Source organism: Eutrigla gurnardus, assembly GCF_963514095.1.
Source record: "Eutrigla gurnardus genome assembly, chromosome: 15".
Classification (NCBI taxonomy): Eukaryota; Metazoa; Chordata; class Actinopteri; order Perciformes; family Triglidae; genus Eutrigla; species Eutrigla gurnardus.
The window spans coordinates 14,051,833-14,076,841 of record NC_139938.1 but is presented as its reverse complement, the minus strand read 5'-3'; the positions used below and the strand labels follow the sequence as shown (position 1 = coordinate 14,076,841).

General features: G+C 44.9%; 1 protein-coding gene across 1 annotated transcript in view; it reads left to right on the top strand.

The window, feature by feature from the left end:
- Positions 1 to 25,009, top strand: part of dchs1b (dachsous cadherin-related 1b) — a 75,311-nt gene that overhangs the window by 9,653 nt on the left and 40,649 nt on the right. Inside the window, exons 2-4 of the mRNA XM_084029293.1 lie at positions 3,707 to 4,552; positions 4,672 to 4,869; positions 5,036 to 5,809. Of these exons, the coding sequence (XP_083885419.1) occupies positions 3,725 to 4,552; positions 4,672 to 4,869; positions 5,036 to 5,809 (1,800 nt within the window). The 5' untranslated portion in view covers positions 3,707 to 3,724. The remainder of the gene's footprint in view (positions 1 to 3,706; positions 4,553 to 4,671; positions 4,870 to 5,035; positions 5,810 to 25,009) is intronic.

Sequence of the window (25,009 nt, the reverse complement as noted above, 5' to 3'; positions counted from 1 at the left end):
CCGACTGCCAACTATCTACAGCCAATGCCAGACCTCTCAACCGCCGAGGAACTAGCTGAAAGCAATCCTGTGCGGCGCCATCAAAGCACAAGAAACATGGCGGAGATAGAGGTGGTGTGTGGAGTGGCCGTTTTTTTTTTTTTCTTTGGAGCTTCGTGACTTTTGGTCCTATTTAGCTTGGCCCACGGGTAGCTATGGCGTGCCCTACTAGATCTGCTAAATCCATTAGAGGGGATGGACGGAGGGAGGGAGGGAGGAGGGAGGGACGGACATGGGATAGAGAGGCCTGTTTAGAATTGGCACTCCATGAGGAAAAACTATTCCTCACAACAGAGATACGACAGTGTGAACACACTCACGCGTCCTCGTACACATACAGCTCTGCTTTTATACGCTCACATCCTATAGAAAACACTATGGTTTTCTATTATACGGTGACAGCACTTAAGAGTGGAGGCCCATGTATTTGAGGCTTTGAGGCTTGCACACAGCAGAGGCAGATTATGGGGGTGCAATGCCAGATATAATGTGGCTGAGACTGCATGGAGCCCTCGGGGTCTGCCCTGTCTGTCAGTGTGGTCGCACAGAGATGATGTCACGGCACGCATGCACATGTGTTGCGCAGGCATCCAAAGACACGGATGCACCCGTGCAACCAGACTTGTTCTTTGTTGTATTTTACATATTTTAACAGTTTTTTTTTTTTGCTTTAGATGACATTAGAAATATTCTAACTCGTGTCAACTCCTAGAAATGTGATTTCTCATAGTTAGCAGGATGTTATAAAGAGTGCCACTAGAGGGAGTGAATCAGGTGGCTGTCTTTCCACCGGCCATCTGTTCAGCCAGTAGCCTTTCAGCATGAGCTATATTTCAGCCCTCGCTCTGTCCGTTCCTCATCAGCTCGTGTTTTCCCCCTGTAAACACAAGTGCATTACAGCACACGTCAAAAGGGAGATGATGTCATGCGCCGACTGCACATCGACGATGACAAATTGCAGCCGTGCGATTTGTTCATCAATATAACCTTTCGCTAACCGAAGCAGTGAGGGAGAGAGAGAGAGAGAGAGGATGAAAACACACACACACACACACACACACGCGCTCACAGACTTTGGAATACACCCTTTCTGACTTTCTTTTTTCAAGTTTCAAGCTCACTGGCCCCTAAAGACACTACGGCAGTCAAGCCAAAGCAAACTGTAATCGCCCCTCAGAACTGAACATGTTCTATTGTGTCCTAAATCCACTCCTGCTTCTCTCTGGGTCTTTTCCTTTTGTCCTCCCCCGACTCCCAGCAGAGAGGTTTCTTTTTAACATCACACCTCTAATGAGAGATCTCTAAATTCAACCTTTATTGTTTGTTTAAGACAGACAGTTCTATAGACACAAACACTAACAACTACTTTGACACACATAAAAGAAAGCCGCGTGTGCATGCTCAGTCTCAGCTCTGCCTCCCACCTTTACGTAGGAGTGCAGCAAGTGTCCGGAGCAGCCGCCTGGACCAGATGTAGGGATCAGTGACTGGTCCAGAGGGGCCAGTATCAGTGTCCCTCCCCCTGTCCCAGTGGAGCTATAGACTTTATTAATCTCTCTTCCTTGGAGGCCTCATAAACCACCGCAGCAGGTCAGGGTTGGTAGAAAGACTGGAGGGGAAGGATGATTGCAGGAGGATTCATTAGATATTTAATCATTTTTAATTTATTTTATTGCTTTATATGCTATGCACACTGCTCATAGTCTTTCAGGATCCTTAGTAGTATGCGCTCACGATTCGCTACCATGTGATCGGCTTAATGATTTGTGTTATTTATGGAGAGATTAGTTGTACTTTTTAGTTAAACAGCCATCAGAAACTGAAAGGAAACACATTATATTTATCTGAAAGACAAGCAAATATGCCAGCATTGATTATGGTGATTAATATAATGAATCTACAACTCCTGATGAGCGTCACCTCACTCTGATGAACTATTATCTAATAGAAAGAAGCTGTTTTTCTTCCTATTATTGTGTATGGAATAGGAGTCAGCCTTTCCATTAGCCTGCAAGAAGGTCAGTCTATAGTCTTTTTATGTGTGTGGGTGTGAATGATTTGATTCAACGTATGTGCAGATACTGCTGGCTTTCTCTCCAGAGGTGGGAAACATTCCTAAAGTTAACTGTCCAGACTATACATGCGCTGGGGGAGTGATCGTCTGGGTGGATATGGCTGGCCAGCAAAGGCCAACAACCTCCATTGACAACTAGCCTCCTGTCTGCTACCGGCCTTTTCCCTGCATTCACACATTTCGAGTTTTGTACCAAACGTTAGCTAAAAGAGGCTGGACGCCTTCGCATTCCGGAGAGTTAAGGTGTTCAATGAAAGACCGTTAAAGCAGCATCCCTCTGGCATGCAAGTGTGATGAATGAGGTATGTTAGGGCTGGTCGGTCCTCCTCATTGCAGGATGTTTTCAAGAGTTATACGCTCAATAAATCTCCCCTTGTAAATACGAGAGGAACATGTATAAACAATTGGTCTCATTTTGAACGTAATCTAAATATTTGCAGACCTCATCAAGGGGCAAAAATGAGCATCCATCTCGTGAGAGTTGAGAGCGGCCATGCAGGTTAAATTTGTATTTCCACAATTTTATGGCAGTTTGCGAAAGTATGCGGGTCAAACCTGGGTCAAATACCATTTGCAAATAATTATTGGTGTTTGTTTTAACTTGCTAGGATTACCAGATGGTGGGTTGGCTGCAGTGTAACAATATCAGGTGAATTTTAGATAGCCTTCTAAACGCTTTTTTCTTCAGCCGATTGCCTTTCCTTGCAGTACGACGTGCCAACTGATGGAGCAAATCCACGCTTCTGGCACACCAGCTACATAAAGTGTTTGACCCTGGACTGATGCATGCCTTTGTGAACAGTTACATTATGTGTATCTGTTCATGGTTAGATCCAGCCTCTGACTGATAAGACTGATGTAGCATTAGCATGAGGAGCGTATTATCTTTATGGATTTGTGCATGATTTAGAGTTTGGGGGAACATATAGGCTAAGCTTACAGTCTTAAATGGCTGCTTTTCCCATAAATGCCCCGCTGAAGCAGCTATAGACTCACTTTCCCATGCATTCCATGTATCTGTGTGTGTGTGTGTGTGTGTGTGTGCATCGGTGTGTATATACAGTATGTGTGTTTGTGTGTGTGAGAAGTTTTAATCATGAAATAAAAATCTTTCGACAATCCTCGTGCCTATCCTCTTAAACACGTTTTCCCTTGGGATTTCTGTGCGTGACTGCTCTGGACACTTTAAAATACTCTCACCCAGTGAATAAAATGTGTTATTCTTCAGATAAATATAGTTTATGATTCTTTCCTCAATGTGGTTCAAGCCAACGCGGATCCTGGACAGAGTTAGACGTCTGTTGTCATGCTCTTTCAAATCTTCACGATCCAGCTGAGTTCTTTCCAAAATGTTATATGTCCATTTAATGGGGGAAGAAAAAGCTCAAATTCATCAGGCTACATCTTTGATATATGTCTTTATACATTTAAGTGTTGGGCTACAGAAGTAGGTGCATTTTCAAGATGTTTTATAATGAAAAAAGAGGTTACATTTCTCAATTTAGACACTATAAAAATATATGTATTTCTTTTCAAATCCATCTTTTCTTTGGCTGATATCTTTCTCTTTCTTCTCTTGTTTCTTTCTCCCAGGTGTAGCAGAACCCAACCATGCCGATAACAAGTAAAGGGTCAAGGCGGAGGGCTTGGGTCACGGGACCCTGTGTGCACTCAAGTCTCTGGCGACGGACGCCAGTCTTTTATTTATGCATCGTTCTTGTTTTTGTTCAGTCTACAACTGTCCTTGGAGCACTGGAGCTCCAGCTGGATGAGGAGCAGCCGGCAGACACCATTGTTGGTGACATCAGTGCCGGGTTGCCTCCTGGTGAAATCGGAGGTCTTTACTTCATCTCGGACCATGAGAGTACAGGCGTTAGCAACGATCTCAATATCGACGAAACCACTGGCATCATTACCACCGCACGCCGCCTGGATCGCGAGCAAAGGGACCACTACAGCTTCATTGCCGTGACGATGACGGGAGTCACTGTTGAGGTGTCGATCACCGTCAACGACATCAACGACCACGCGCCCGTTTTCCCCAAAAAGAAAGCTGTTCTTAAGATCCCCGAGCACACCGCAGTGGGGACGAGGTTTTCTCTGGAGCCTGCGACGGATGCCGACAAGGACCAGCTGACCACTCAAGGCTACGCTATTCGAGAGGGCAACGTGGGCCAGGCATTCAGACTGGAGACCAAGAGAGCTGCGAACAAGGTGCTGTATCTAGACTTGGTGGTCAACGGACTCCTGGACAGGGAGAAACGCTCAATGTACACAATGGTCCTGGAGGCCTTTGATGGGGGCTCACCCAGAAGGATGGGATCCATGACCCTGGAAGTGACTGTGACCGACATCAATGATCACGCACCGGTTTTCAATCAGAGCAGATACCACGCTATTATCTCTGAAAGTCTCCCACAAGGCAGCAGCATCCTACAGGTTCGCTCAAATGTTGGGGTTCGGATAGTGACCCATTACTTCTATAACAGTTGTGTCTATACATCAAGATTTTCCAGGGTCATTTTAATTTAAATTTAATTTTGTTTTAATCATTTCAGGTGTTTGCAACAGATGAAGATGAGGGTGATAATGGTCTGGTCCTTTATGAAATCAACCGGCGTCAGAGTGACCCGGATCGCTCCTTTGTCATGGATGTCAAGTCTGGGGTCATCACTTTGAATAGACCCCTGGATTATGAACTGAAGAGGGTTCATGAACTTGTGGTCCAGGCCAGGGATAACGCCAGCCACCCTGAGGTAATTGCATTATGGGGCTTTAAGCATTAAGTGTCATTAATGATGACGAATAAGATATTTTTTTAATATAAATGTGTTCCAGAAGGGTCTTTTTAGTAGTCCACTGATATAATGTAACACAAATTGATTTGATCTCTAAGTAACATGAATAATCCACATTTTCCAGGTTACCAATGCCTTCGTGACCATCCATGTCCGTGACTTCAATGATAACCAGCCCACCATGACCATCATCTTCCTCAGCGAAGATGGCTCTCCAAGGATCTCCGAAGGGGCCCAGCCGGGCCAGTACGTAGCTCGGATATCTGTCACGGACCCAGACTATGGAGAGTATGCCAATGTTAACGTGTCTCTTGAGGGGGGTGATGGGAAGTTTGCTCTCACAACCAAGGACAGCATCATCTACCTGATATATGTCGACCAGGTCTTGGACAGAGAGGAACGTGATTCGTATGACCTGAGGGTTATGGCCACGGACTCCGGCACGCCTCCCCTCAGGGCAGAGTCATCTTTCACTATTCAGGTGATGGATGTCAATGACAACCCCCCTCTTTTCGACCAGCAGGCCTACAGACAGACTATTCCTGAAGTTGTCTATCCTGGTTCCTTTGTTCTCCAAGTGACTGCCAGGGACAAGGACCAGGGCCCCAATGGGGACGTCCGATATACCCTCCTCAAGGGCAAAAACTCTCATTCTGATTGGTTTTCCATCGACCCGGTGACAGGGATCATTACCACGGCGACGGCCCTGGATTTCGAATCAGAACCAGCACCTAGTGTGACCGTTATTGCAACGGATAGTGGCCGGCCGCCATTGTCGTCCACGGCGAAGGTGGACATTGTGCTGCAGGATGTTAACGACAACACACCGGTCTTTTCCAGCAACTTCTACAACGCCTCCATCAAGGAGAACACCCCAGCTGGGACCTGCTTCTTAGAGGTAAGAGAAAACCCCAAATAACTTTTCCATGCAGCCTTAAGCCTTCTTTCCCTCTCAATCTTCTTTTATCCGGCTCTCTTTCACTCTGCTCTCTTTATTTTGTCGGAGACCTGCCGTTATAATTCTCATGGTGCTCAATCTTGCACTGTGTTGGCCACGACACTATTGTCCTACTTAATGCAGCCAAAACCAAGTATCCGCAGCCTCCCATGTCTTCTCATCTCTTTATTCACTCACTCACACCCTCAGCTTAAGCTCTCTCTGATTACACCCAAGGCAGAAGCCTGATTAATACATCAATACAAATGTGTCTGGAAATCAAAGCCATGTCTGATGTGAAAAGCAGTCTCAAAGTCTTATTTCGGAAGAGGATAGTTGCACTTTGAAGTGCATTGTGAAGTGATTCATGATAAAAACATGTTCATTTAGAGGTAAAAAGATTTACGGCAGAACAAATAAACCGGGAGAGGAAGGCAGGGAGGCATACGTCACCTGCATTCCCGAATCTACTGTGAGGAGATTTACTCTCTGCTGGTATGTCCTCGCTCTCACCTCGTGTGGTTGTCATGGTAGCCAAGCCATCAGCGTAGGATGAGCCCCTGGTATCTCGCGGCAGCTCGGCTGTCTTGCTTTTATCTTGATTCCAGCAGCTCTTACACCGTATACATAAGGAGGACCTCTCCTGAGAAACGAAAAAAGGATGACTGGCCTTGGCCTGGCATCATGTGTCGTTTAGACCAACTGTTTTTACAGGATGGTTTTGCCCCTTCAACGTGAAGCGGATGAAAAGAAAGAGAAGCATCTCCATTTCTTAGGCTTTTTAAGAATGGCTGCTGCTAGAATACGTGCAGAGGTTCTAATAAAATGGGTTTGGACCCGTAATCAGGTCAACCGAACTGGAATAAATACGGGTAGTTAGATTTCACATTCTTGCAGGTTCATGTACCGTGCTTTTGAAAACGATTGGCTGCTTCGTGTTGTGTGGAAACTGGCATATGGGCTCGCTCCTTAGGGAAGACAGGACATGAAGGAAGTAGGGGGTTTTATATGAGATGCTAATTAATTAAAAGGAGTAAAAGTGGAAGTATTGAGGAAAGAAAAAATGCAATGCGGATAAACAGCCTGAATGTGATTTATTTCCAATCAAAGATACAGCCTGTCCGATGGTGAATTATTGAACCCTGTAATTTGGCCCTTATTAGGCTGCTCTGTTGAATTATTATATCGCTCCACCAACTAAATGAACCCCCTGGACCTTCATTCCAGTTACTGCAACAGTTGTAATCAACTGTTAGTCGTTTTTCTAATCCTAGCCGGCAGTTATTCTGGCAGTAAGTGCAGGGGTAATCCCATGCCAGACACCACGGGTGGTTCTGATGCCAGAGTGAGTGAATAAGTCTTGATTCGCTCATTCCGGCACGTTCCTCAAAGCTCGTTCGAACCGAGCCAAGATTCTCCAGGCGAGAGTCTGCTCGCGGGGGCTGTGATTTGCAGGATAATGGTAGTTAGAGTAAACTATTTTTTCTGGGCCAAACTGAATTAGTGGACGTTCAGATAGGACAACCACACAAATGATGTTATACCTGACATCATACCCTAATGGATGTCCTTCCAGATTTGTTCTGTATTTTCTACTTCGGCTTGCCAACCGACTGTCGAGATTGCGGAGCGTTTTGGTGTTTTACTCTGTCAAGAGAGTGACAACGTGAAGAATTGGGTCAGCTGGTCCAGTAGGCCTGGTTAACATTTTTGTGTGATGTTATTTGGCAGCAGGCAATCAGGTTGTGAGGTTTTCATCACAGAAAAGAGGCAAAGGCAGACTGTTCTCAGCATTGTACCAATATTTACAATAGATAACAATCGCGTCTCTGTTTGACTTTCGGAATTATTATACCGGACTGGCTGGCTCGGGTTGAATTTTGGACACTTTGTGTATAAATGAGTGGGAAAAAAAAATCAGCAAATGTTTAATATCTAAACAAGGAAATATGTTATCAGACCAAGCGTTTCAAGGAATTGGGACGTACACACACATAAGGTAAGGTTATTATTTTCTGCCAAAATGACTTTTCTCTCTCATTCTCTCAGTCCCTCTTTATACTTATTTGCTCAATTTCTCTTTCTTTATATCTTTTTTCACGATGTCTCTTTTGATTTCTGTCTTTACACAGACACACACGCACACACACGCACATGCCTGCAGCAATAGTGTGTAGGAAATTCCTTATCAGCTGGGCTACTAAAGTAATCTGTAATGTGCTGCAGTGTTTATGTAGCCGCGACACAAAGGAGTTATTTATTTCTTGGTTTCCTCTTCCCCCACTTCCTTAAAGTATTTCCCAGGCAGGAGAGGTTATGGTGCCTCAGTGTGTGTGTGTGTGTGTGTGTGTGTGTGTGTGTGTGTGTGTGTGTGTGTGTGTGTGTGTGTGTGCACATCCGTCTGATTCAGGTTCATATCCTGAGAAGTTAAGGGTCATGAGAACAGCGTGAATTCTGGCCGGCGATGAGAAATGAATGAATATTTTAGAGCAGAGTATTGTCATTGTTTAAAAAACTGTCTGATCTGAGGCCTGTTTAAATGCTACTGAGTTGATCCGTATATCTTCCCTCTTTTTTCGGGTACAATCTGCGCTTTTCAGAGGCTACACATATATTTCCTTCCCGCGTGGGCCGTACCTCGCAGGGCTGCTGTCAAATCCAATGACATGTTCACATCCAGCATAACCTTTTTGGGAGGAAGCCACTGTTGATCTCAGGGTTAGCAGTGACGTGCATGCCCTCGCCAAGCCTCAAACGTAGTACCAACAGACATCAACAGATAAGATGCAAGTTCGAAGAAACCCAGCTCGACTGGAATATAGTACAAATGAAATAAAAGAACCCTAACAAAGGGAGAATTAAATAGCGGAGATAGCTGAGAACAAGATGGCAAAATAGAAGGCAAAACATATGTCATATCCGTGTATGTGTACTTGTGTACACTAGCCAGTAACTTACTTTCAGCAGGTGATGCATCTCCCCTGCGATGTTCAGCATGTGGTTTCCTGGTCAAGCCTGTTAAACAACACTCAATCATCCCAGCAGACGCACAGATGTGCTCCGCTGGGAGATGTGCAGAACTGTAGAGAATGACGCGCTGGCATCGTGGTGCAACAGTATAATGGTACTGAACTAGGTGGAGGAGGAGAAACTGATGATTTTGTTATTGGTACGTCTTTGCGAGAACCGGAGGTACAATTATTCTCGGGGATTATCTCCAAAGTTACATAAACATGCCCCTGGTAATGATAATAGCTTGCAATTAAAGTGACGATCTGACCTGAGACTTGTCCAACTGTGGTTCAGGAGTACCCTCACTTTTAAATTACAGCACATTTTACAGAAATCTGGGTATTTCAAATACTATGCCCTGCACCAAAAGGCTGGTCAAGGGGACATTTAATGGTGGCGATTTCACCTTCATGTGTCCTTCCTCTAGCCCACTTTTTTATGACAGACAGACAGATAATCTCACCTACTGAGCAGGCCTTGTGGGTAGTCAGGTAAAACAAGAATATAAAGTCGCACAAAAACATGTGCATGGAGTGTGAAGGTGACTGAAATAGAGCAAAACCATACAGGGAAGGAGACAGGTTTCTTTTGACAGGTGGAGTAAGTCCTGCTGAACTTCCAGCAAAACCACTTAAATAAACACTGTATGTCTGCCTGTCAAAGCAATCAGCAATTTTTTTGTGTGAAGTCCAAAGTCTGGGAGCCCACGGATGCAGTCTATACGGCTCTATAAGGAAATACTAATCATATTTAAAACACACGCACACTGAGACTAATCACATTTGATAAACCAATAGAGCCATTTGGTGACGCACTGAAAACAGGAAGGGGTTCCTCTTGAGCTTCCTGTAACATAGGACCAGACTGGTGTCGTGCTAAATCCGACCCCTGTGGAAACCAGAGCCAGCACCAAACCACAGCTTCCACTTGGAGCTCGTACGTTCTCCTCCAGCCCAGACTCACAATACACACACTTTAGTTTTTATTAAGCTTGAAAATGGGGGGTTAGATGGGGGGTGGAGGTTGAAGAAATTTATTGTCCGCTTCATGTCTTCCCCCTCAATGCTCGTTCTCCAACAGCGGCAGCTGTGCTTTAACGCGGCCCCCGCGCCGTTGAAACTTTATCTTGTGTGTTTTAATTAATCTGTCAGTGGGCTTAATTTGGTGGGATCAATAGCGTGAGTGGAGAAAAGGCTGCAGGTTGGAGTGATGGCTTGTCAACGCGTGCCTCGGTTGCATCTAACAGGTGATCAGCGCTGACAAACGGTCTGGTTTCATACAAACGGACGCCAGCCAGATCAGAAAATTTGGTAAATCGTTTCATGCTGTTAACAGCTGGCCTCCGCTCCGACACACTCGCTCTTTCACCGCTCGTGTATCTCTATCTGTTTCTGCCGCCCTCCCTCCAACTCGCACGTTTCTCAGCTGCCAGCGATGTTGACAGGATGTGTGTGATGAGGGATCAGGATGGCGTGTCTGCCAATGCGAACCTCTCTCATGACATCCGTCCACACTCGCGGCGGATTCATCACCTGTTTGCTACTGGAGGCTCAGAAGCCGTGAGCGAAAAAAAAACGCCATGGCTCGCTAAAGCTTTCTACATAATGAGGTGGGTTTTATTTGTTAGCTGTATGGTGGTAAAGCCTTTCTTAAAAGAACAGATGGTCTGAACTCATGAGAGTGTTTTTTTTAGAAATATCAAGGTTGCACTTCTTAAGATTTTCATGACATGAACCCCCATTTTTGGCTGCAGGGATGGAAACGGCAGTCTGTCTGTTGGTTCGTTTGTCGGTACGCCACTTTAATCCAGACTGAAATATCTCAACAACTATGGGGATGGATGGCCGTGAAATTTTCTACAGACATTCATTGTGCCGAGGATATATCATCTACCTTTGGAGATCCCCTAACTTTTCCTGTAAGTCATTAATAATAATTCAAATGTCATTTATGACGCTTCAAACTAGTAGTCTCCAGCCTCATCATGTTGGGCATATGAGCTTGGGGAGTCCACAGAGCCCCGGAGCCAAGCTGACCTACTGTATATAAGCTGACCATTAGACCTTGTGTTGGTCATGTATCACATAAACACATCAGGCTACATTGGAGTCCAGGCATGAATGGCACAAAACCCACTGCAATGAAGCTCAGCGTTCACGCTCGTTACAATGACATGCTTCAGAGGAAATGCGACCTCATTGTAATGTTTTTTTTTTACAGTCTTGCACAATGTGTGTAGAGTTGAATGTGGGTTTATTTGTCTCGGCCTTGGTGTGACAAGTTAGCTGCTTCCAGTGATGCATTTGAAGGGAAGGCTGGGATCTGTATAAGTAGAACACGATTACTGTTGCAGGATCTAATTGTCTGACTGAAACTGTATAGTCTCTTAGTCCTTTTAACATTTTTTGGAAATGTTCTATTTTTTTTTTTTGGCGAAGGCAATTCAGAGCCCAGATTCTCTGCTCTTCTCTTGTTGCTAGGATATTTTCCACATCAATCAGCTTCCAAATGTTAAACTGTTATCAGACAGATTTTTTAATTTTGTAAGAACATTTTTTAGCTCTTTGGTGGTTGTTGGATTCTGGCCCCGAGTTGGGTAAATCATTCTTTATTTTCTTTATTTTTTCCCCCCCTCAGAAGCAGTAGTTTGGTTCCATATCACTAGCTGTTGGCATATGCTGTGTTTTAACCCTATCAGAGTGCTCATTCATGTGTGATCTGACTGGCTGATGCCTCTGTGGAGAGGATGGCCTTACGCCTCATTAAGCCCAATACTCCGTACCATATGGCAGTGAGGGGTTCTCTTTCTTTCTCTGTCTCTTTCTCTCTCTCTCTCCAGCCTGACTGGTTTCTGTTCCATTTCTTCATCTCATCTGTTAGTGAGTATCTCAATTTCCATTCTTTCTTTTTTTTTTCCTTCTCTTTCTTCACTTTTTACCTCATGTCTCACGGGCATTTACCCTTATGGCTCCTGTGCTGGTCTCCACTTTATCTTTTCCTCTGCTATTTGGAAGAAATCACTCTCCCATCAGCGAGCGAGACACAAATACGGAAATACTTTCTCTCCCTTCTGCAGCAATGGACCATATTTCAGATAACCATGCCAATACTACACAACCAAATGCATTAATGCATCAGTTTTACTCACTTTTTTATTATCAATTAATCGTTCTCTGTATAAAACGAGTCAAAATCTCATGAATCCCATCACAATTTTCCTAAATCAAATTGCTATACTTAAACATGAGTGGCTGTTCTGGGCTCACATGCACAAAATGAAACCAGTAAACTAATAAAGATAATAAATATGTGAATTGAAAAGTCTTTAGTGTGGCGAGTTTCCTTCCACAGCCTGAAACTGACTGACGGAGTCAGCTTTAGCCAGAATACAGTCGAGATCGCTCCCCTAGTCCGTGGAGCGCACTGATATCAAACAGCTGCAGGCACCAGTCCTCCATATACAACACAGGCCATTCACACACACACACACACACACACACACACACACACACACACACACACACACGTTTTCTCTATCTTTCTCTTCTCCCCGTCCTATCTCTCTACTCCAGCTCTCCTGGGCTGCTTATGCATTGTGTTTCTTTTCAAACTTATCAGCCGTACAGACATCCTCTCTATCTCTGTCTGGGCCTTCATCTGTTACTGTCTCATCTCTTATTCTCACTCCTACACTGGAGTATGAGAGTGAAAGGACCAAACACACACACACACACACACACACACACACACACACACACACACACACGGACGCCACGCACAAGCGGCAGGTGATCCCGAGGCTTTCCACAGTTCATTTGGTCACACTAATCTAATTTCATGACACATTGAGTTAAGTTGGTGTAAATTAGTATGCTTCCTGTGTTTCTCTAGATTGTATTTGCTTTGGGAGAGGTTACGCAGTTTGAAACAGCAGGTGGTCGATAAGTTAGGGGCGAAGGGCGGTACAAGGGCTCCTTTCCCAGCGTATCGGATTCTGTCATTTCGGCTCGACGGAGGAGATAGATGTTAGATTTGAAGTCGCAGTTGGGCGCGACCGAGACATTTCTCTCCGAGCGCTGAGCTTGGAAAGATGTGAATGATTCAAGTTGTGTTTTGCATGACTTGTTTGTGCGTCTGTCTCTGGGCGTCGCTGCCTCGGGGCTGTTATCAGCTGTTGTGTCTGTCCCGGCTCTCTCCACACTATTTATTTTCCTCCTAGAGGTCAAAGGCCGTGCGGCTACGGATATTTGTTTTCTCAGATGAATCGTCCATTTAATCATCTCACTTGTCCCATTCGACTTGGGTCTCACCTCAGGAGCTGAAGCGCCGAGAGATACCGAGAGGAGCAGAGAGGGGGAAACATTAGTGTTTGAGATCTGCCGTTGCATTGGCGGTGCCAAAAGACACAACGACCGCTGCTTTATATGAGATCACAAACTCACAAAAAGCGTTTTTATATCCAGCATGGTCCACATCACATCTCTCGCTTTCTTTACGTTTCCCAGATGCATTTCCGTCATGCGTGCATCTCATATTGTCTTTTCTTTGGACTCAAGCTTTTGTAAGGGAAGTTCTCACCATGAGTCGTCTTATTAAAGTTCAGAGCAGCACCAGAAAGAATGAAAGAAAGTTTCCACTCCCCCAGGGTGGAATCTTTTACAAGAGAATCTCCTACTACTTCCCACCTGCCCACTCTACCCTCCACATATATTTCTGCCTTTTTACTTTTGGCTCTCTGCTTCTACTGAGTTGTAATTCACGCGTGTTGAAGTGGGGGCATTTTACTTTACGCGTATATTTATGGACATTTGTTATTGAACACGATTGGATGCTGATATATAAATCTAAATAAGTGCATGTAGGGAGAAGAACGGGAGCACAGGATGAAACCCCGGTGCATGAGCTGCATGAGGGATGAAAACCACAGAAAAGAGACTTATTTCCACTGTGGGCCTCCGTGCACATGGGCGCGTGTGTGTTTGCGGTCGCTGGCTGTGGTGTGTCAGACAGGGTTGGAAGGACTGCAGGAGTGGAAATAACTTTACTGTTTGCATGGGCGACTGCTGCGATTTGTTTCGTTGAACTGTACAAATGTTGAGCCGCAAGGACGACGGGACGGCGATGAATGAAAGCGTGATGACAACCGAAAAGGACAGGTGACCAGAAAGAGGGTAAATATGTCGGGACAGAAAATCAATAGACGGATGAAAAAACGATTATAGAGCTTGATTATTAACTTTTTCACAAAGTTTTTTTTTCCTTCTGCATGAACAGTCGTCTGTAGCTTTCTGGACTCAGTGAACCCGTCCATGCAGGATAAGCAGAATATTAATTTAATAAGCAGCCTTGAGATGAGGAATGAACCTCAGTGTCTTTTTTTCCATTTAAATTGACCAACCAGCTCAGAGAGGGTTTTTTTTTTTTTTGAAACCGTGCTCATTGCAGTCCCGTCTATCCTTTCTCTAGATTTATTTGGGCTAAGGTCAATAATTTCGCTATAATAAGCCCTTGAATTAACACCCGCTCCACTGGCTTTAACACTAATAATACACCCATAAATACATGCCTCCGAGTTTGCCGTTCATCAATAATGGCGTCGATTATTTCTCTAAGCTCTTGAGTTTAAACATTCTTGACAAGGCGTGTGGCTTTTTATACTCTGATTACTCTGATTTTTTTCAGGGTGGTCTATCTTTTTCTGACCAACCGTGCTGTAACTCGTTATTAAGGAAAAAAGGGATTCTCCCATCTTTCCTGTCACTGTGCATTTCGGTATTCCCACCCTGCAATTTGGACAAAGCTCTCGTAAGGACCGAGAGTTTCTTTCTTTTTTTTTTTGTTTCATAGCAGCATGTCTTGCAATCAGATCATGCACGAGGTGTTTGTGTTGGAGTCGTGTAAGGACTCTGAGATGAATCTCTCCGACATGAAACAGTAGTCGCTTTGTGTTTTTTTAACCTCACACTGAGTACATTTACAGGCATTTGGCCTGGGCAATAGGTGTTGGCTGAGGTTAGGTAAATCATCAGATTTTTTGGCCTGTGTTCTGTCTCACTGTTGCAAGTGATTTAACTTTTAGAGTAAGGATGTGTCAGATTTAATGTCAATTTAGGAGAACCAACATTTCTGGTGCATGTGGCCCAAATTCAGCTCTGTGGTTTTGGATTAGATTTACTGCGGCCTAACAAACCCTGGTGTGCCGTGTGCAGTTTAGGAAGTTCTTTATACTACTTGGAATAAATCTCTTGGTTTTGAAATAACATCTCGCTGCATTTAGCAGTAAAAGTGCTACTAGATGATGTTCTGGAGTCAAAGGGCACGGACGTGAGTCAAAGTCAACAGTTGACGGAGATGAATCGCTGTCACGAGTCTGGATCTTCGGAGGCGTCGGCTCCCTTTCGCATGGAGACGTCGCCGTGTTCCCACTAAAGGCATCAAAGCCACCGACAACAAGAGGGGAGTCGCACCAGCCGCCTTTCTATGTCGACATCTGGTGTCCTAGCTGCTGTCACTCACCGCAGCGTAATGTTTTCACATCATGGCTCAGCAGAGCGGGACTGTTGTGGAACGGGGGGGAGCAGTTGCCTGGTTGGAAGATGAAAAGGGATACGTGTTTCATTGAATCTGATATCCTAGTCATTAATTTCACACAGAGGGGGAGGAAGAAATGCTTAGTCGTTCATAGCCATGTCTGAGATTTGATTTAGTGATTCATCTCGAGTATTCCTCTCAACATCCCGATAAACCTCATAAATAGAAACACAGATTTATGCACGGATGAAAGGCCAATCAAAAGTGATGTAACTGCTTGTTGTACAGCATACAGGCTACATTAGGCCTGTTCGATTAATCGATTTTAAATCGTAATCGCGATTATGTAGTTAGGACGATGTTAAAAACGTTAAAAAATCGTAAAATCGATTTTTCAAAAAGTTAAAGTTCTGCACTTTATTCATTCATCTTTGTTTAATTTTTGTTGTTGTTGTTGTTGTTGTTTACAAGAGGTCTACAAGAAGATAACATGGAGCAAAGCCAGATGGCAAACGTTCATTAATTGTTCTTTATATTAATCCCTTTAAGGAGTTTTTGTTTAATAAGAGCAAGGTTTGCACTTAAATCCCAATGGGGAAATTATTTGCAAAATGTTCAATAAAAAACAACATATTTTTTGTCATTTCACAAAATAATCGTAATCGTAATCGTAATCGAAAATCGGATTTTGAGAGAAGAAAATCGGGATTTTATTTATGGGCAAAATCGAACAGCCCTAGGCTACATACATACAAAAAAAAAAATAACTTTTAAAACGTTATGTGGAGCATCTGAATAAGTTAGCGTTCTGAATGACAGTAATGGCAACTTAAACCGAAGTCTATGAAGTGTTGTGTCTTCTGTGTGGTGTGTAAACGGAGACAGTCTATAGTTGTCTCTGTCTGCTAATGATCGTACAAACCTGTGTCAGCCTGGATTGTTAATGGAGAAACCCTGTTCTGTTAGTGATGCACAGTCTCTCTGTCTCTCCAGTAGAGGCAGGCATTGGATTATTGGCCTGCATCCTTCTCCCTGTAAGGGGATTTCTAATACACACACACATCTATATATATATCTATTTACAATACACACACTTCAGCACACGTGCTACCGCACAAACACACAGACTCATGCACACGGGTAAACACCCACACCGCTGGCTGTTGGGAGTACTTGGTGCCTCGCTCCAGGGGACGATTATAGAGGAGCTGCTTGATTGCAAAATAATCTTGGAGAGCCGGATCTGCCGCTCTTATACCGGATACGAGGGCTGATGTGAATCCACGGAAGGGTATTTTCTCCTCCGAAGCCTTTTCTTATCTAAAGAATGGTTCTTTCAAGTCACGCAGATGGCAACACGGAGATCACGGGAAGTGCTGAACAGATGATTCTGTTTATTTTGTGAAGAACGTGTAATATAATGTATACTGGAAAAAAAATTACAACTTGTGCTCAACATGATCTTTATGAAATAGCAGACGCAAATTGTTCTTTCAATCAACAATTATTCTAGTTGGCTTGATTTATCTATGTGTGATTTTTATTAAAGCCAATCATGTGTAATCATATACATAAATGACTTCATGCTAGGAATCTAGAATGCTCTGGAAAGATTGGGGCTCGGCGAGCGAGTGTACAGGAAAACCAAAGAGGGAGTGATGAAAAGAACATGGATGCATGTGGTGTGAATGCACCAGCGCAGGCAGGATGCAGCGGAGGTGCTGATGCCATGGTTGCCATGACAATGAAAGACATGGAAGGGAGGTCAGTGGAGGTGGGGCCGAGCCAATTCATCACCGTTTACTCTTGTGTAAGCGTGTGTGTGTGTGTGTGTGTGTGTGTGTGTGTGTGTGTGTGACTTCACCTCTATCTGTCTGAGGGCGTCCTTGAAACGGGCTATTTCTTTCTCTTGCACCTGGCTCGCACACACATCTACACATAAAACAAAGTGGTGCAGTGGAGAATATGGGGAGCAGACAGGTAATGAGCAGACCGGCGTTGCAGGTCGTCTCACACAGCATTTTCCAGACAGAGTCAAAGAAGACGAATATTTAATCTTCTTCTTGAAACAGCTAGCCATTCACTCCATTGTTAACCTGACATTATCTTCTACGGCACGCAGACTGAGAATGGAAGAAGGCCACGAGGCTGCGCTTAAAAAAAGAAGCTATTGATTGATTGATAGTTGCAGCAATTAGGGAATTCTGTCTGTCTTTGCAAATTAGAACGCCCTGATGAGTTCAGATTGGACTGTGTGTGTGTGTGTGTGTGTGTGCGTGTGTGTTTGCAGGGGGAGCATTCTTCACTCCAAAGATATGTTCCCTTGCTGTCAGGGGGAGAGCGGGGTCATGTTATCGTAACTGGGCACAGAACGGAGCAGGCAGACAGTCTTCATATGAACACTCACCCGTGTGAAGGATGAGTGCCATTACTTCATACAGATAGCGTGTGCAAGCGTGAGGCAGAACGGGGGAAGCATGATGCCTTTCGAACGGTTGAGCCATCGTTCAGCCCGTAGTCATGGTAACAGGACTCCCAGGACCACATGGAGGGAAAGGGGAGGGCGATATGGTGGGGGTGTCGGTGTCTGTATCTCACGATAAGCGCTGATGTAAATCCGCGCCTGATAGGGCCCAAATGGTTTGTTTGTTCTCACTGAAACACGGTACGTTTTATTAAAAAATAAAATTACAAATGTATCAGAAAGAAATGACACAGAATAGCTACAACATATACTGCCTGAATTGATTTTTGGTCTCTTATTTCCCTGTAAGTAGTTGTATTTTGTAACGTTTTTATATACCCCTCACGCACGTTTGCGAGACTGATAATATGCATGTACGTGCGTAAGTGCACAGCTTGCTTTCCCAACACCTCAAACGTGCGTCACTCAATGTTAGGTTTACGGTCTTCAGCCAGCTGCAAAAAGATACCATGTGCAGGTTTTTATTTGCATCACCTTTAAATCCCTGTGGTCCGCCGCTGCTTTGAGGTAAACTGAGGTAATGCTTCACCCACAACTGTAAATACTCGCGTGCATCAGCCAGATCGACTGGCACAGCAGTTGGGGTTTTCGGGGCCTCGTGGTTTGAATTAACAGAAAAAGTCAATTTGACTCGTTAAAGTTCATTCTGTTCTTAGCCCGCCTTCGCTCACAGCTCCCTTCGTCCTTTTCCTTGCTCATCTAAACTGACTGCTTCAGGTTTTCTCCAGCTTTTTTTTTTAAGGCTCTTTCATCCACAATACTTCCCCGTCTGTCTCTTTCAATCCGCTGGAGAATCTTGACGAGCGCACACACACTTACACACACACACAGTATACACAGCCTCCAACTGTGGCTCTAAATGGAGCCCTTTGTTTTCTTAATTGTCAAATTAAACATGTCGCTCTATTTGAATGGGACACACATACGCCAGCTGCCAGCTCGCCCGGTGGAGAAATGGGGGGGGGGGGGGGGGGGGGGGGATTTAGCCCTTATTCATTAAAGACACAAGCCCCTCCCCCCCAAAAAAAACCCCACTTGAACATGCTTGACACACACATATGCACATTCACACACGCGCGCGCACGTGCGAGGAGATGATGAGGAAAAGTCAGTGCAATCTTTTGTCTGTCAAAGAGTGAGGCTGGATGGATGACCCCCCTCATCTGGTAACAATCACCTCACAGGCTGCCTCATTCTCTTGCTTGTGTGTGTGTGTGTGTGTGTGTGTGTGTGTGTGTAGTGCCCACGAGCATTAGATGTGAGGACAAGCATGCATATGTGTGTGTTTATGTGTGTGTTTCTAATCCCAGAGTGCCACTAGAGAAAGCCCCATCCATCCCAGCCCTGTCTGTGAAATATGAAGGTGGAGTCGGGAGGGACCAGCTCCATGGAAAACTACAGCATGGAATGTCTTTGTTTTTCCTGCTGATGATTATTGTTTTATATTTGTTTGCCCAGTCAAATCGAACATCCATCCATCCATTTTTTTTGTTGTTTTTAGTTTGGCCTTTCTTCCAGCAGCCTCTCTCTCATACTGGATTGGATGTGAGCCCTCCAGCGGTGTCCTGCAGCTCCACACAATGCACAGCTATACTTCACGCCGCGGGAGCGATTCTCCTCCTTGTTCCTTGATGAATGCTGCGAGATGATTTGTCGAGGAAGGATCATCTCGCTTAATTAATGTCCTCCCGCTGAACGGCCCCGAAGACACATAATTAAGGTTTAGAATCCTGAGTCGTCTTTATTGGTTTAAGCTTCAGCCGAGCGAGGCCTCGAACCTTGGCTTGAAATCCAATCAGTGCCTCATTTAGCATTTCTGAAGCAGGTGTCGGTTCTCTAGGGGAAAGTGAAAGAAAATCTTAAAAAAAAAAAAAAAAAAGACAAATAAATCACAGAATCTGGCAAAGGTGATTTGTCAAAGAGTTTAATCCGTGTTAGATTTACGTTTATTCTAAAATCAATACAGGTTCTCCTATTTTTGGAGGAAAGCTCTCTATTTTCTTTTTCACATCATCGCGTTTTTTTTGGTTGCAGTCGTGGATCCAATAGGCCTGCGGGCCGTGTAATAAAGTGATTTCTTCTTCTCTCTGCCATTCCACCGTCGTGATTTAGAGGACTGTAGTCAGCTCCACATTTTCACAAGGTTAGGTTTGATGAATAAGCCTTTTTCTGGCACGGCTCTCTGGGCGTCTGAGAGTGTATGTGTGAGCTATGCTGCTCTCTCTTTCGACTTACATCAGCGCGGCATGATATACACCAGAGAGCCTTTGGCTGAAATCCTGAATGAGATACATTGAGTCGCCAGGGAAACAGATACAATTATACCTCTCTTCTCTTCGGGAGGGGTAAAGAATGTGCTCCACCAAAAAACTACACATCTTGATCCATTACATGTAGAAACATCTCACTTTTAAAATATTCAACCAACATAAAAGCATTCAAGTACACCCCAAAAAAAGACAAAGAGAAGAGGATTGAGAGAGGATAAATGAGATGGACAGGCGAGCAGGTTGACCGGAGCAACAGGCTCATACTCTATAAATACTCTCACATGATTTCATGGTCTCTCTGTCCCAGTGTCTGCATACGAGGTGAACGCAATGCTGGTGGTCTGCATGGAGTTGGCGTGCTAAGTGTCCCGTTAATGTTGCCGTCATCCACGTTGCCCAATGCCACACACACACTTTACATGAGCACACACACACACACACACAAGCTGAGCATCCAGCAGAGATCCACAGCCAAGATAGAGAGAGCCGTGGCAATTATACACCTAATAAATCAGTCATTCACTCATTTCTTTTTATGTGTGAGCTCACTGTGTTCTCTCTCCCGTACCCCGACACTGCTGACCTTTACACACACACACACACACATTCATAAATGTATACATATGCATGCAGGCTCACAGATATAGAGGCTTTTATAATCACGTTCATTCGGAGGTCACCTTGGCAGGAGCTGTGCACATAAACACACACAGGCTTATTTCATGGCTGACAACTGCCGTATGATATGACTTAAATGCGGTATCAAGAATGCAGTTCAGTCTCCTTCTGTCTGTCTGGGTCGTCCTCAGGCCGAGGGAGATTCTTTCGAATTCCATTGTTGGGTGGAGCAATGGAGGACCGCATATATGAGACCTGGATCAGGGACCTAAACGTACTGCCTGGTATAGCCATCAGTCTCTCCCACGTTTGGAAACCTGCAGTAGATCAGGGGTGGGTTTCCTCTCTGTGTCCCGCACTAAGCCAGGGGTTGGGCCAAACAGGATTACCGTGTCAGATGTACTACGTTCCTCAGGTGTGAAAGACAAAGGTACCTTTAGGTCCCAACAGCCGTGACAGAATTACAGCTGACAGCTCCGTCCTCCAAATTCATTTTCATGTTGGGCAAAACAGGGACACGCTCCAGCATATGTGAAAAGAAATTTGGGAAAGAATGTAGAGCGGCGTTTCGTCTGATGTTGCCAGGTTTTGTGTCAACTCAAATCTTGTATTAGGATGTAGAACGTCTCTGTGGCTTCATCCCTATAGAGTATTAAGGATGGGGATACAATGTTCCAATATGGCACCCCAGTGGTTCCAATGAAAGTGGCTTATGGGTGCTTTAAGAGGTGTTCTGGTTTTGGCACTTTTGGGTTCATTGCAAATTCAAAAATGAATTTTCATCAGACCCGAGTTAATTCGGGGAATCAGGTGGCGCGATAACAGTGTGTATACCGAAAGCATCCTCCTGTATTGTGTCATTGTTCTCACCTCCAGTGATTGGAACACAAGTGACAAACCCTCCAGTGGCCCCTCAAGCTATGCTTGTGATGTCTGAATCCCAGTTTGGGAACCACTGCTCTAGACCGAACGCCACCTAGGAGAGACATAGGCGGTAGGAGTCAGGTTCGGTTAGCCAGTCCGACCACAGAGCCAGGACAGAGGTAATGTGAGCTGCAGGCTAATGCAGACCTATGGAAAACAGGGAGACGTACATTTATAGCCCCGCTATAGAGATTTAATCTGTGCTATTAAGCCGGTCCAAGGGCCTCCCTCTGCTGCTCCTCTCTTATGTGCATTTTCAAAGAGAACTATCACTGTGATTTACTGTGGACAGGCCTCAAGTAGTCCTGTCTCTGACTCTTGGTCTGTCCCCCCCCCCTCCCGCTTTTTGCTCTTCTCCCTCTCTTTGTCGTACTTTACCTGTGGAGTGAGCCAGACGTGCGCATGCATGAGTTCAATAATGAAAGCACCATATACAGTACAGTATGTGGTGTGTTTATACATGCAGTAAACCTCCGAGACTCTGTGTACACACACGGGTCTGTGTTGTGTTTCCCTCTGAGGTTAGGGTCAGAATCTCATGTAACCCACCCCTCCCTGTTTTTGACTCCAGTGCCCCCTTCGACCTCACTCCAATGTCCTGATCAATTATAGCTTACGGCATCTCCTCGGATCACTTTGGTCATGGTAAAGTTGGCAGTGTAGCGTGGATCGTCGTCTGCATATCGACCTAAGAGTGTTGCATATCTGCAGTGGTACTCCGCTAATCATTTCCACACATGACATCCATTTTCCACTCGACACGATTTGAATAAGTCGCCAGTGGTTTGTTTTCAATGAGAGAAAAAAAAAGAGTTCCTTTCAAGTAAAAAAAAAACAAAAAAAAAAAGAATTTGTGATAAGTAGCCGAATATTTTGGTCATCTTTGTCCCATTTTCTCTTTGTGCGTTTTCTCACTCGCACACTTGGAAGCAATCACGCGCAGCCGCACGAACACTCCCACATGTTCCGCCAGTGTTGCTGTTCGTGTATTAAACGGTGGGAAAAAGTGAATTATCAACAATGATCTCAGCACCGTGGCAGTGTATTCTCCATCTGGCATACGGTTTAATATTGACCACCTCCCGGGTGAGTCAGCTGTGAGGCAATTAATCTAATTACTGGTCTGAATATCTGCAGCAGGGGCATGGAGGGAAAGACGAGGACGAGGGGATGAGAGGACTTCTACAAGGTTTTGTGCTTACGAATTTCTTTGGTCTTGGTTTGTTCCACCGCTCATCTCAATCTATTTGTCTGTCTGTCTGTCTGCCTGTCTGTCTGCCTCATCCTCTCAATCGTATCTCCCCGAAAGGATAGATTTAGCAGATGTATGTAAATATCCCCATATGTGTGTCTGGTTTATCCATCCATCTAATTGGGTTAAGGCCTGGGCCCAGGGCAGAGACCGGGGTGAGAGCTCGGTCTGAAGCCCGCTCCTCACGCGAGGTGGTGATTTCGGACCCTAAGCCATCTGTCAGCCCTGTCTCTCACACATAACGCACATACACAGAGGCCGGAGGAGAGCGAGGGCGACTCCGAGACAATACCCCTGTTGCATAATGCTGCCATTTACTGGAAAACATTTAGAAGTTCCCATTTGGTCTTTTTCTTGGATTGAAATGTTGCAGTAATTTGTGTGCTGATTAGGTTTCATGGCCATAATTTCTGTGCAAACACATTTTTAGAGAGGATGTCATGCATTAGCATCAGGTCAAATCCTACTCTCTCACTAGATGTCAACTTTCATGTTGAACAATGCAGTGCATTGAAGGCTGCTCTGGATTGAAAGTGTAAAAAATATAGAATAAAAGGAAATTCACAACCAGAAGTAGGATTTTGACACTTAAGATGAAGTGTCTCACAGGCTTTGAAAAGACGAACATGTGCTTGAGTCCCTGCTGGAGGGCGTCACGGGGTCACGCAGGTTAAGAGGGTTGCGGCAAAGACCGTAGATTGGGAAATGTGGAATGTTGGCTGGAAGGGGGGGGTCGCACACACTCATCTCTCTGCTCATTAACTCACTTCCCCTAAACAAATAAGTTTGATTTGTCGGACTCTGCTGTATGTCAGCACGTTTGCATTTTCTTCCAAACGTTTTTGGCGAACTGTTATAATAACCAGCAGAAAGGATGTAAGTACATAAAAATAAGATCCAACTTTTAATAACGCAGACATTTCCCGTGAACGTCCATTTATAATCTCCCCGTCTCCCGCTGCCCAGCTTCCTACAGAGCGGAGCTCAGTTTCCTTTGTCATAAACGCAGCCTATCGTGTTACTCGTGTTATAAAGTCGGAGTCGCACTCGAGGCCCAACCTCCAGTCACTCATGCCCCAGTTGTCATTTAACACCCCCGTAGTAAGCTGAGGTCAGCTCCGCTTCCGCACAATTGGTCCATTTGAAGTCACGTGACGTATAATAAGTGTATGAGCACCGCCGTGTTTGGGTTTGCGTTCACCTTGTATATATACGCATTCAAGTAAATCATGTGGAGCCCGGTCTGAGTGGCTGTAGGCGTGCAGGAGGGTGGAACAGGAGTGGTTGAAGGTAATCTCTCATGTCAGCAGTTGTTGATTGGGAAGCCAGTGTTTGAGCTGTGTAATGGCTTGTAGGTAAACAAATAATAGGAAAAATGTGTGTATTTTTGTATACTCACTCGAGGACCATTAGCATGTTTTTGCTGTTATTGCCTCTGACAGATACGAGTATTATTGACGAGATGGAATACGGTTTATCTTCTTATCAAAAGTGCAATCGCTTAAAAAGATCCATGTAAAGTCAGTTAGGCTAAATTGCGCTGACGTTTACAATCTCCTCTCCCTGTTTCTCTTTCTCTCTTCATACAAACACTGGTGTAGAGTGACTGATGGGGTAGTTTATAACGCTGACTCGCTCTCTAGTGTTACCCCCTCCACACACACACACACACACACACACACACATGCGCAATCCCTCCCTCATCACACGAGGTTGTGTTTCAGTCTGTCGCTTGAATATTTTATGCTCTCATGTAGCGCCAGTGCTAAAACATTTACAGGCGTATCGATCATGTGCCTGAGCGAAGCGGGGCAATTTAGAAGACCACCCTCCCAAAAACCAGACACGAGTCATCAAAGCACCCACCCTGGGGGTTTACACAACGTCTCCGCTCGCTGTGGCATCCGTCTGCGTTATGCAGCAGGCATATGTACGCCGCTGTGTACCGTGTGCGCCGCTCTAACCTTGGTGAGTCAAGTCACCAGGATTATTCCCCATCTCTCCGAACGCAAACCACTCTGGAAATCATTACCTGGAATTGCTCGTGCTTCAAAGACGTCTTTCGCTCC